The sequence below is a fragment of the Canis lupus genome, chromosome 22, assembly GCF_003254725.2.
Source record: "Canis lupus dingo isolate Sandy chromosome 22, ASM325472v2, whole genome shotgun sequence".
Lineage (NCBI taxonomy): Eukaryota > Metazoa > Chordata > Mammalia > Carnivora > Canidae > Canis > Canis lupus.
This window is the reverse complement of record NC_064264.1, coordinates 51,298,580-51,311,982: the sequence shown is the minus strand read 5'-3', so window position 1 is coordinate 51,311,982 and position 13,403 is coordinate 51,298,580. Positions and strand designations below refer to the sequence as shown.

Below are 13,403 nucleotides of genomic sequence, written 5' to 3'. Positions count from 1 at the left end.
AAATATAGTTTCTTATTTGCCAGGAAATGTGATCCTCAAAAAGACAAAGCACTCTTTTCCAAAGAAAATGAGATTTGCAATCTCCTTGCAGCTTTCTATCTTTATCAATTTAAGAGTTAATGGAAAATAGCTTGAGAATTTACCTGTGCAGGGGGCCTAAAAACACCCTGGTAAATCCCCTTGGCATTCTTAGTCCTTGCTGTACCCTATTTCTCCTCTTTCTTAGATGTGACTCTTGACCTTGAATTCCACACCATGCTTGGAATCTAAATTTCCCTAAGGACAAAGGCTTCAGATCTCCCAGTTCCACCTGATTTGAAGTCTCCCTGCGCCAAGATCAGCAATGCATGAAGACACTTTTATTAACAGTCCTGTTGGCTGATGAGTCCCTCATGCATGTACGGGGACCCAGCTCACTCTAGTGGAAATGTCTTTGTGTACATGCAAGAATGAGGGGGGCTGCAGAACTGTGTGCACATATGTGTACAAACGTGTGCACAATTTTAAATTGGAGTTTGAAAATACTGCTTAAAGTCCTCCTACATCAAAAAATAAAACTGGAAGCAATCAGAATGTTCACTTAGGCAAACTGTTTAATAAAGCAAAATATCTGTACTCTAAGACATCATACACATATTAAAATTCTTAATCATCTATAGTAAGCTAGAATGAGAGCTGTGATATTTTCTTAAGGGGAAAAAAAAGCAAGAGAGGGAGAGAAATAGGCCTCAGAGAGTGTGTGTTCACATGTTTATAACACATTATAACCATGGGAAAATAGGCAAGTACACCCTACATTTGATATTAACTCCAGAGGTTATGCTGAAAATCATACTAAAGAGGAGTCTCAGTGCACACACATTTGACTCACCTGAATTCTTTTACACATGTTTACGCAGTGAAGGTTAATACTTGGTGATAAAGGAAGGTAGCACAATAATTTAAATAATGTAAGCTTCTGTCATTCCATTCAGTGAGTGGAAACCCCAAGTAGGGGCAAAGAAGAAGTGAAAGAGATGGGGGCTTCCATGGGCTGATGTTCTTGCTGTGTCTCCTGGTAAGCATCCCACCCACTGAGGAGCCCCAAGAACAATCCAGCTACTACTCCTCTCAAATCCAACCAAAAGCTAAAAATGGAGTAAACACAGAACCAGCCAAGGAGTAAACATTCATTTCCTAGTGTTTACCAGGCTAGACTGAGAGAGGGTGTCATGGACTGGAAACAAACAGCTTTCCTTGGAGATTTGTCAGGGTAAGTTTAAACTTCATATGTTTGATTTTGTGCTGATGTAGACTCTCATCTCTGCGTAAAATGCAACCCCACTGTACTGATTTTTATCCATGCGTTTACATATTGTGTGAGTGTCTGTAGCAGACATGCGTGATGTTTTGATGAATGTTAAGTACAGATAAATAAATGGAAAATGTAAAAAAAATATTTAAATACATAAACAATGTTTGTGTTCTCTCTGGTAATCTAATTCTGCTTACCAGATTTTGAAAACTTACATCGTCTCATAGAAGATAGGTAGGCAAAAAAGCAGTATATGTTGAATATATTAACTGGTACAAGGAATATGCGTCCATCACTGGTCACTCAATTACTAGCAAAGACATATTTCCTTTTGCCTTAGCATAATCCCCTCAGAGATTCTAGGATTAATAATAGTAATAACAACTCTCATTTAGAGTGACAATTATGTCAGCTATTTTATTAGATGCCTCATGTGTATTTTCTCACTTAAATTCTGCAATAACTCCACCCCAGAGTGTTAATTGTATCCCACTTTAGAGATGAGCAAACTGAGTCTTACAGAATTTACCAAAACTGCTGGAGTCCACATACCAGGTAAAACAGTGTGGAACCCAGCCCTACCGGTGTCACAAGCTCAAGCTCTCAACCCCTTACAAATGCTACCCTTGCCCTGTTTTAATAAACTTGAACTTTTTGAATAAAACTGTTGTTTCACAAAAGGTGATATTACAGCTGCCAGAAAACCCCAAAATGACAAGAGCTTAAGCAAAAGTTTGTTATTTTTATGTGTAAAAGCAATCCAGAGGCAGGCAGTCCAAGACTGGTGTGGCAGTTCCATGGTGTCTCCAGAAGGCCAGATTCCTATCTTGTGAGTGAGTCATCCTCATAGATGGCCACCACATTCATCTCTTGATCCCAAGGGGCAGTTAGAAGTAGGTACATTCTAGGCAGTAAAAAAGGTAGATGGGCAAAACACATACCTCCCTGAAAGTCAGCTCCCTTTGAATTCATCTACAACACCTCCGCTTACATCTCTGTAACCAGAATTTCATCACATGTCCACACTTAGCTCTATGAAGGAGGAGTGGTTTCAAAAACCAGGAGTTTTAAGAACCAGAATGATTACTATTCAATATTAAGTTGTTTATATATCTGTGATTAAACTACCCCATCTCCTCTGTTTCCAGAATATTCAGTAACATTTATTGAATACTCAAAAACTCTGCAAAGGTGAGTTGTTTTGATTTTGTTTTGTAATGTACTGCTTTTCTTACTTTTGTAAGTTGAAGGAGTGGGCTCTGGGATCAACCCACTTGAGATTAATGCTTTAGAGGAGATGAAGGAACAGTCAGGAAATACAGACATCTCAGAGGAGGTAAGAATCAGAAGCAGTTACGCTGAGTGTAAACTCTGCAAATGTGCAGAAATCTTAGGGTTTCCAGTAAAGAAAGTGACTAAAACCTCCAGATTCAAAGACTAGCCACACACCATTTAGGGCATGACTCTAGAACCATAAATCAGAGTGAAGATTTCAGGGACAAGAACACAAAAGTCAAGTTCCTAAGACAAAGACAGAAACTAGGGTCAGAATCTTAGACATCCAGTGAGCTGGAACATGACCCATTGAGAATCAGGCTTGAGATGGCCATGGCTGAAAGCTCACCCAGCCATGACACTGTGGAGCAGACATGTTGTCTGGGGTGAGACAGTTCCAAAAATTCACAGTCAAAGGAGAAAAAGCAAACATAGGCTTGAACCCAGAGGAGGATATATTGTGGAAAGAAAATCAATTCTTGGGACACCTGGGTGGCTCAGTCAGTTAAGCATCTGCCTTCAGCTCAGGTCATAGTCCCAGGGGTCTGGACTATGTCGGCCCTGTGTCGGATTCCTTGCTCAGTAGGGAGCCTGCCCTCATTCCCCCCTACTGCTTGTGCTCCCTCTATCTCTCTCAAATAAATAAATAAAATCTTTAAAAAAAAAAAAGAAAATAATTTTGGAAGAGTTAATATCTTAGGACCAAGTATCACACTAGGATAAAAGAGAAGCATCTGACATAAGTAAGCCCATAACTCCAATGAATTTGTAATCACTCATGAGTTTTTGCATAATTATTATCCTCATTGATAACATTATTACTTACCCCTGTCTCATAAATAAGGAGACAGAAGAGGCAAATGTTTGAGTAACTTGCCCAGAGCTCCACGATTGGCAAGTGATAACATCAAGCATTGAATGTAGGACACTGCTGGGCTCTAAATCACTCTTCATAACTTGGACCAGAAGCCTGGTGTTCCTTATCAGCAGTGGTGTAGGAAAGACTAGGGGCAGGGAAATTAGATTATGAAGATGAGCTCTGAAAGGAAAGAAAAGACTCACTACTTGCATCCTAGACGAAGGGTAAGAACAGCCAGGTACTAATGGAGTTGGAACCACTCTCTCTTGCCATTCATACACATTCCTAGCATAGCATCACACATGTACTTAGCAAGTACACATACATAGCATTCCTCTGGTACTTCACAGAAGGATGGGAGGAAGAAAAGGAAGGATAAAAAGACTAACGGCCTCCAGAGATGTCCACATCCTTGCTCCTGAAACCTGTAAATGACATGCCAAAAGGAATCTTGCCAGTGTGATTAAGATTATAGATCTTGAAATGGGAAGATTATTCTGGATTATCTGATAGGATCCAATCTAATCACATGACTCCTTCAAAGGTCAGATTTCACAGCCTATGTCTGGGGCCCAGAGACCTGGGGTTATGATACTAAGAGACATGGGATGTCAGTTTTAGTATCACATCTCAAAATATATGAAAGACTTCTGAGAACCCTATGAAGGAGGTTTTTACTTTGCCAATTTAAGATTTGTAACATAAATAAATTTGCTCCCATATGTTCCCTTCTCTCTCTGGGAAAATTCTACTGAAAAATAACCACTGAACTTCACATATTGACACTATTTGATCTAAACACCCTAATGTTATAAATATGCTCCTCTAGATTATCAAAGTATGGGGATGGGCAGCCCGGGTGGCTCAGTGGTTTAGCGCCACCTTCAGCCAGGGGTGTGATCCTGGAGACCTGGGATTGGGTCCCACATCAGGCTCCCTGCATGGAGCTTGCTTCTCCCTCTGCCTGTGTCTCTGCCTCTCTCTGTGTGTCTCTCATGAAAAAATAAATAAAATCTTAAAAAAAAAAAAAGTATGGGGATGACCCAGTCCAAAGACAAGGTATCTCAGTTTCTCCACAGTAGAACTGCAGAGGACCGGATCCAAATAAAGCAGTACAGTTGAGAGAAAATGAAGATGAAAATCTTTCATTCTGGGGGCACCTGGGTGGCTCAGTGGTTGAGTATCTGCCTTCAGCTCAGGTTGCAATCCCCGGGTCCTGGGACAGAGTTCTGGATCAGGCTCTCCACAGGGAGCCTGCTTCTCTCTTTGCCTATGTCTCTGCTTTTCTCTCTGTGTCTCTCATGAATAAGTAAATAATTTTTTTTAAAGAAAATCTATAATGGTTGTGTCACTTGAGGTAAGACAGGATGCATTTATCCAAAATGGATCAACCTACAAGTACAGAATTCACAAAGAAAAGAGGCCTGTGGGATCCCTGGGTGGCGCAGCGGTTTGGCGCCTGCCTTTGGCCCAGGGCGCGATCCTGGAGACCCGGGATCGAATCCCACATCGGGCTTCCGGTGCATGGAGCCTGCTTCTCCCTCTGCCTATGTCTCTGCCTCTCTCTCTTTCTCTCTCTGTGACTATCATAAATAAATAAAAATTAAAAAAAAAAAAAAAGAAAAGAGGCCTGCATGCAGGTGAGCTAGTGGTGGGTAACCCCTAAGTGTATTCTCCAAAATTATGGACACTTTAAGACCATGATGAAAACACATGTGGAAACTGGAGTCTGTCTGTTCAACACAATCATTGATTGGATGGGATGTTAAAAAACAGACAATGCTCTTACGTGCCCAGTGTCCCGCGCAGGGGCGCAGAGGGAATATAAAGAAGAAGCAAGGATGTAGCAGTACCCCAGTACCCAGGGTAGCTGGACAGAGTTAAAAGAGTGGGCAAGTAAAATAGAATATGGTTTGAAGGAAGGAAGAGAGGGTGAAAAATGGAAAATAACTAAGGCAAAACCAAAGAGCGATTCCACAAAATAGGCTAGGAGGGAATTACCCAACTATCTAAGAAAAATGCAACTGTGAGGAAAAGCAAATCAGTCCTAAGATAGACTATAAAGAACAAGAAAGTCCAGTTCTTTTTAAAAAATAAAAAAATTTTATTTATTTATTCATGAGAAACAGAGAGAGAGAGAGAGTGAGACAGAGAGAGAGAGAGAGAGAGAGAGAGAAGCAGGCTCCATGCAGGAAGCCTGATATGAGACTCAATCCTGGGATTCCAGGATCACACCCTGGGTTGGGCACTCAACCGCTGAGCCACCCAGGCATCCCCAGTAAGTCCAGTTCTCATGAAGAATTACATACAATTCTCCTACCATTTATTTAGCAGTATAAGAGTCAGAAATATCTGCAAGAAAAAAATTAATATTGATATATAAGGGGTATTTCCATGTATTTTAATTATTTTTATATTATGTGTGTTTATGTACATAAATTAATGTTTATAAGAATGTTTTATACATAGTCTGAATAAATGTATAAATGCATAATTATATGGATATTAAATATATTTATACATAAACATAAAAATTATTCTGAATAATACAATGCAGGATGCAAGGTTCTTTATATCCATAAAGATGGTCCAAAAAAAAGAATCTAAGTTTCAAAGAAATCATGACTGGCTCAAGGTTAAGGATTCAAACAACTGAACCCAAGTTGACAGTTCAGACGTGATCCATCTAGATCCACTGCCAGTCGAGTCTGGACTCATTCTGCTAGCCATAGTTCTTCATTTTACAGCAATTTCAGATTAAAAATAAGCATTTTTTCTTTAGTAAAGGTTTTTAGCCATTGATTAGGAGTTACCTGGTTCTTTCTCCTGACTCTGATTCCATCAGTTCTATCATACACCCAGGCACTGATTTAACATCTTATTCATCCGTGTACTAAAGCATGTTGGTTGTACCTTCAACAATGTTTAAAATTCATCATAGTTCCATCTTATTCTCTATCTCCTGGACTACCATTTAAATAGCATTTAAACTGAGCTCCTCCCCATCAGATGTCTACTTCAACCTGCCATGCTGTCCAGCACCCTACCCTGGTACTTTTCATGACTCAGAGTACTAACCATGGCTCTCACATTCAAATCTCACCATGGCCCCTATAAGCATAAAATTCCCATTCAGGTTCAGAGCTCTCAACAGTATGTCCAACTGTAACTCAAAATACCTTCTACTACTTTCCCCACAGCCCTAAGATCCAGCCAAGCCAAACCTAGAATACTTCACTTGTCCCACATGCCTTTCTGCCTCTAAACCACTGCTTGGATTTTTTTCTTCCCTCAGAATTCCAACAGTCCCCCATTTGGACCAAAAACCTCCCAATGCATAAAGATGTATGGCAAAAGCTACCTCTTTCTCAAGAATTTTAACCACAATATTTAATCTCTGCCTCGATAAAACTCTCATAGTCTTAGATCATCCATACTGTTTTGTCTAGCCAACTCAAACTATAAACGAATCTTACACTGATATCATACAATGAAAAGTTGTAGAAATTATATTCTGCATTGCATTACAGGCATTTGGTATTTTCATCTCCCTACTCAAGGGGAAATTCTCATTTCCTCATCTTTATGTCCCCTTCAACAGCACAGGGTCTAGTAAATATACAACACCTCATAAATATTTGTTCAATTTAATTCAATTAGCTCTTCCTGGTTACTAAAACTAAAACTCTTCTAAGTGATATATTTCAAAAGTGATTAGAAAAGATTTTAAAAAGACAACATTTAATTTAAGTGTAAGCATATCTGTTCACGGGGTAGATTCAGGGACCTCTTGAAATATTAGCTGAAAGTTTGTTTTATGTAACCAAACACTTTTCTCGAAGAAATATTCCACCCAAATTAGTTGACTTCTCATTTGATACCCCCCACACACACACACACACAGGAATAGTTTCTGGGCCAGACCTTTACTTTACAGAAGTTCAAGGAAGAAGATTCGTGTGCCATGAACAAGTGGACACTGGATTATACATTAGTTATACATTAATATATATGTAATCACTTTCAAACAGCCTCAGACTAAAATAAGTATCTTTCTTATGATTCACAGTGTAAGAATCCCAATGGACTTAACTTTAAAAGGGCATGGTGTATCTAATACAGCTGCTCTAAGGCTGGGCCAAAACAGTTATCCTTGCTCGACCTTTTGAGCTTTGGATCAATAGCAGGCCCAAGCTACATTAAGAAAACTAAATTGCTCTCACTGTATCAAATGTCCAACAAATACAAAGCCAGGCTATCTATTTATTCATCCATACATACTAGCTCACCTTTGTGCATCACTATAATGTTATATGCTTATACACATATTTATATGTATTGAGCACTTTGTGAAACACTAAATGTTTTACATGTGTTAAAAAAAAAAAAACATACCAATCCTATAAGATAGGTATTTTGTTATTCTTATTTTACAGATGAAGAAATCAAGACTCAGAAAGTTTAATTGCCCAAGTTAACACAGCTGTTAAGCGGTGGGGCTGGGATTTGACTCCTTGAGATTCCCCCCCCCCCCCAGAGTCCAGAGTATTAACCACTCTCTGATACACTATCAGAGCAGGATTCTGTGTTCTTCAAAAAGATGGGGAGGCTTCTGAGAGCTACTCTATTTCTAGAAAGCACCATAGAGGTAAAGGCCCAGGTGCACATAAAAACATCAAAGACAACTTGCTATGTTTCTACCTTAGCTACAATATACAAACTTTTTGAAGAGGAACTGAGAAGCTACATTCAAAATGTACAAGCAGGCAAGCTGGCAAGGTAGCCAGACAACAGTGCTGTGCATAAAGGTGTCACTGGCCTGGCAAAGGCCATCAGAGAATTTGCAGGGGCAGATCCTGCACCAGGCCCAGTAGTGCAGGCCCCAATTGGCATCATTCACAAAGATGAGAATGGGAAATGCACACAGTTATTTCATTCAGCCTTGGAGTAAAAAGAAGCATTTTGCCTTCTATGGGATTGTATCCATATGCAGACAAAACCATGCATGACTTAGTGCTGCATTTGTATCAAGAGGAAAGAATGCAGTGACTAAGATGTTAGGGGTAAACAGCAAATCACTTTCCACTGGAGATAAACAAGACCACCATAGGCCATAGCATTCCCTCTGCATCGCTTTTACAGAAAGGAACCAGATAAACTTCTTCAACAGGCAAGTTTTATCTGATGGCACCCATAACTGGTTTCACCAGTTGAAGACTGTGTCATACTTCTTACTTTTTCCAGTGAAAGAACAATTCAAAAATGTCCTGAAAAAAATGTGTTCAGAACTCATGATATTGAAGAGACCTTGCCAGAGGCAGTACAAGCCAAAGAAGCCAGGTAACAGTCAAGTCTGGAATGAAATATTAGACAATACTTAGCTTTCATTCCAAAGGGCTGCCCTTAATAATACTGCACCTTGTCATGAGACTGACAACTTTAAAATAACAAGCTGTGGCATTAGGGGTGAGCTACAGTCTTTACAGGGTAAACAAACCACAGAGAAGCACCTGTGCCCCTCCAAATTACTGACACGGCTACTTTTCCAAGGCCAAGCAGTGTGCATATTAAGTACTCTCCTCTCACTATGCATTTTCGGGCCCAGGTGCCAAGAAAAAACCATTTTGCTACAAACCTGTTCTTCATCTCTGTTAGTGTTGGACTCCTCTTAACTACATTGTGGGTAAAGGAAGTGATTATTTTTCCCCCTACAAATCTGCCAAACCCTGGTTGGAATGCATTGTGTTGTCCTTTTACTAAGGGAGGGCCTGCACCATTCATTCACAGCGACCTAACAGAAATTCTGGCCTTAAGTAAATGGCATGTTCTGGTGAAAGTGGTTAAGAAGAAGGGTGTTCTCTCCCAAGAAATATCTTGACCTATTCCAGTATCACAACCTGAATCACTCCTTAAAAATGTCCAAGAGAAACGAGTTTCTTTTTACTCCACCCTCACACACACACACAAAAAATACCAAGTTTCACTGCAGCTGAAAACTTCAGGGCAGCTACAACCAATGCAAAAGCAATCGCTTGGCTTATGTTGTCCTTGTCACAGTTTCCGGACACACGCTTCTTCTACCTGTGAACTCTAGAATAAGAAGGGAAATCAGAATTCAAAGACACGACCTGGGCCCCTTTTGGGGACATTTAGGAAAATGATATTTTCCTGCGTTTCCTTGGCAAAAAAAGAAAAAAGAAAAAGAAAAAAGAAAAAAAGAAAAGAAAATACAGGCTTACGTTCTGCAAAAAAGATGCTTGAAATTCGTGACTGGGGCAGAAGAGCCCACCGGATGGAGTCCGTTTGGGGGGAAGCCGGGAGGTTCCGTCCACAATAAGGAGGGTCAGAATTTAAGTGGGTGAAACGTACCAGCGTGGCTTCCGCTCCCCGCGTGGGCCTGGGGCGGAGGCAAGTATTGCAACAGGTGATTCCAGGGCCCGGGAGCCCCGGCGGGGGGCGGGGCGGCCCCGGGAGGGATGCGCCCGCGTGCGCCAGCTGCCCCTTACCTGCGCAGGTGCTCCCGTCGTAGGTCTCACACACCCACTCGTGGCACTCACACAGGGGCCCGAAGTACACGCCGGGCTCGCTCACGTGACAGATGCAGACTCCGCAGTCGCACCGGCCGCGGCCGTGGCACAGAGCGCTCCCCGGAGGCTGCCCGGGCGCCCGGCAGCGGCGCTCAGACTCGGCGCGGGACAGCCTGCACGGGGCGCCAGTCCCACTCCTGCGGGGGCGACAAACCACAGCAGGGCCACGGTCAAGGGCAGACTCTACGGCATTTGCTCGGAGTCCCCGCCTGCACCCGGTGCCCACCCCCACGGCGACATGCAACTGCCTAGTCGGAAGGGAGCGTGCGGTTCCACATCTCTCTGCCACCGCGCACCCCCCCCCCCGCCCCGCCCGGCCCCGTTGGCCACCGCAAGGGAAATGACCCTGACTCAGACCAAAGTGTCGGAGGGGTCATACACCTGCACGCCCAGGCGTAGGACCGCCTCCCAGGTGTACAGAGGTGATCCTGCCCAGCCTCTTGGTGGCTCGCCGCTGAATCTTATGCGCACATTTAGATTAAATGCAAATAGATGCAAAGGATGACATTTGGCTGACGTTTCGGTGCTCTTTAAAGAGTCCCATTGCTATCTGATGGCCAGGGGCAGCCGTTTTAAGAAAAAGAAGAAGAAAAAAAAAAAGAAAAGAAAAAGAAGAGATGAATATGGAGGACCATAGTCTGGGGCATATTATTTTTAAAAGTTGCATCAAGCAGTGCTTATAAACTATATTTTTTAAAAGTTTAGCTATGATTGTGTGTCTCAAAGTCTCTTTCAAAATGCAACCCATTAATGTAATACAGACCCTGTGAAATGAGTCTGTTAGGCTATGAGCACACACACAGGTACACATAGCACTACCTTAGCCTCAGGGCAGAAGCTCCTCTTGGGGTGGATTAAAATACGGGGAAATGACATGTTTTTATTTATTCACTGTCTTTTTCCGGAGGAAAAGTAAAAGGACAGACACGAAGCAACACACAGTGCAGATATAAGGAAAGGAACAGGAACAGGTTGAAAACAGTTTATCCCGCGTCCAACTTCCTAAGTGCTCTTGGCTTAGGGCAGCCATCCTGCAAACTTGAGCCCTGCCACGCAAAGCAGGGCAGATCCTTCTCAAAAATAACAAACCAAACTTACCTCAGGGATGGTGAGAAGCTCTGAGGAACAGCTGACAGCCCCACAATGAGAACAGAGGACACCAGCAGCAAGAAGTTCCTGAAGCCTGCGGGACGCATGCTGAGCTCCTGGGGCCCTGCAGTCGAGCTGCGCTCCTGTTGGGTGGGGCTCCCGGTGGGGGCCTGGGGGGGTGGCAGGGAGCGGTGCCACCAGCAGACCGCCTGCAGACCCAGACCGACCCACGGACACCAGAGCGGGCGGGTCCGGCCTCTCTCCGGAGCCGGGAGTGCCTTGAGGAGCTGCCTGCGAGGATTTGGGCAGAGGCACTGCTTGGGCGGGGTGCTGGTACCAAACCCCTCAAGTGCAGAGTCTAGGCAGGGAAGTAATTAGAAACAGTTGTACAAGCAGATGGTTTATTTTGACATTAAAAAAAAAAAATGTCCTGTTCACAGATTTGGGAAAATCGTTTCTTTCTGCAATGCAAGCCCCAGAAATATTTGACAAGGGAATATTTGGGATAGTTGATATCAAAGAGACAGATAAAGTAATTCCCTAGATACGAAAGGGCCGGCGGATGGTGACGTCAGCGAGGACACTTGGGCGGGGAATTACTTTCACCAGAGGCTTTTCAGGAAGGTGCACAATTTGGGGTATGAGTTGTGTGGGGCCAACGCAATCGACAAGTACAACTTTTTCTTGAACTTTTTGTTTTAAATGATGAATCATTCATTTCTTAAGCCTTTGAAAAGTATGTCATGCTTCTGGTTGTTTGGGCCAGTGGTATATCACACCACGTTTTCCTCTTGTCTTGGATAGTTCAAATGTAGGAGTCCCAGATTCACCCCATTCTCCCTCCCGTGAACAAAATATGGAGAAACAAAGTAAAACATCTGATTATAGTGTTGACTACACTGAAAAATCATCGCTGTCATTGATTAAGCACCTACTATGTGCCAGTCATCTGGTATATTTTATCTCTAATATTAACAATAACTACACATTCATTTACTCATTTGGCAAACACGGGTTTTGCGTCTGTCAGGTACCAGGCTGTGTGCCAAGATAAGAGAGGACACAACTAGAGAATTAAAGAGACATGATCCCTGCCCTTGGAATCCAGTGGGCTAGTGGACATCAATCAAAAACACAAATATAAGGGCCGCATCTGTGGCTCAGTGGTTAGCATCTGCCTTTGGCTCAGGTCGTGATCCCAGGGTCCTGGGATTGAGTTCCGCATCAGCCTCGCCATGGAGAGCCTGCTCCTCCCTCTGCCTATGTCTCTGCCTCTCTCTGTGTATCTCTCATGAATAAATAAAATCTTTAAAACACACACACACACACACACACACACACACACACGGACAAAATGCCAAGAAAGAGGAATGCAGTTACTTCCAGAGTAGCTGGAGGTACCTGATCCAGTCAAGGTGATGACGTTTGAGCTACAAACGGGGGATGAAGACAAGTAGTCTGGGTGGATCTAGGGAAGGGGTGGAATGACCTCTTGCTCAAAAGTGACTGTCTTGCTCCAATTTGTGCAAGAAGTTAGAGTGGGGTTTCTGCTGAAGTCTGTGGGACCTCAAAGCCCCATACACTAAGTGATCACCTGGAGGGGGAGGGTAGCATGAAAGGATAGAAAACATTTTTTCTTTCCTCTAAGCACCTTAGATGCAATAGTTCCTCACCAGCTAGAACCATCCAGGCTGCAGTTCTGTGGTTTTAACATCTGGATAAGCTGTAACAGGATGTTATTTCTTCCTGCTACTTACACAAACAGACATAAGACTAACCCCAGCTTTTGCCTTGAGAGGCAAGAAGGTACAAAAAGGTCCTCTGTATAGAGCCCCCTCCTTTTCTCCTGCTTCTTCAATCTCCATTTATACCAAGGGGGATGTGGGCCACATCCTAGCCCACACAGCTGAGCCCGTACAGTTGACCCTTTGTCAACTCTTAAGCCTTCACGGACATGTTGTTGAGGGAATTGCCATCAGGAAGACAGACTGGAGAAGGGTGTACACTGGCCAGAAAGTAGTCTAGACAGAATTCTGGAGTCCCAGATACTTGGAGTGTGGTTGAGAGGGAGTGACATAGTCTCTGGGTCGGCAAGTTCCCTGGGTCACATGAACTACTCATCCTGGGGGTGGGGGGAGGGTTTCTGGAAGGTAGACAGAAGGAGTCACTAAACCAGCTATTCTCAAAGTATAATCTGTGAACCAGCAGCACCTGCAGCACGTGCAGCACCTGCGAACTTGTTAGAAATGCAAGTTCTGGGGATACCTGGGTGGCTCAGTGGCTGAACATCTGCCTTCAG

The 13,403-nt window shown here is 43.0% G+C and overlaps 1 protein-coding gene across 1 annotated transcript in view; it reads right to left on the bottom strand.

Annotated features, from left to right (window-relative positions):
- The window catches only part of ITGBL1 (integrin subunit beta like 1), a 212,719-nt gene extending 201,124 nt beyond the window's left edge, over positions 1-11,595 (bottom strand). The window contains exons 1-2 of the mRNA XM_025441198.3: positions 11,114-11,595; positions 9,935-10,152 (exon numbers count right to left, since the gene is read on the bottom strand). Coding sequence (XP_025296983.1) covers positions 9,935-10,152; positions 11,114-11,211 — 316 coding nt within the window. The 5' untranslated portion in view covers positions 11,212-11,595. The remainder of the gene's footprint in view (positions 1-9,934; positions 10,153-11,113) is intronic.
- Between the last annotated feature and the right edge of the window lie 1,808 nt (positions 11,596-13,403).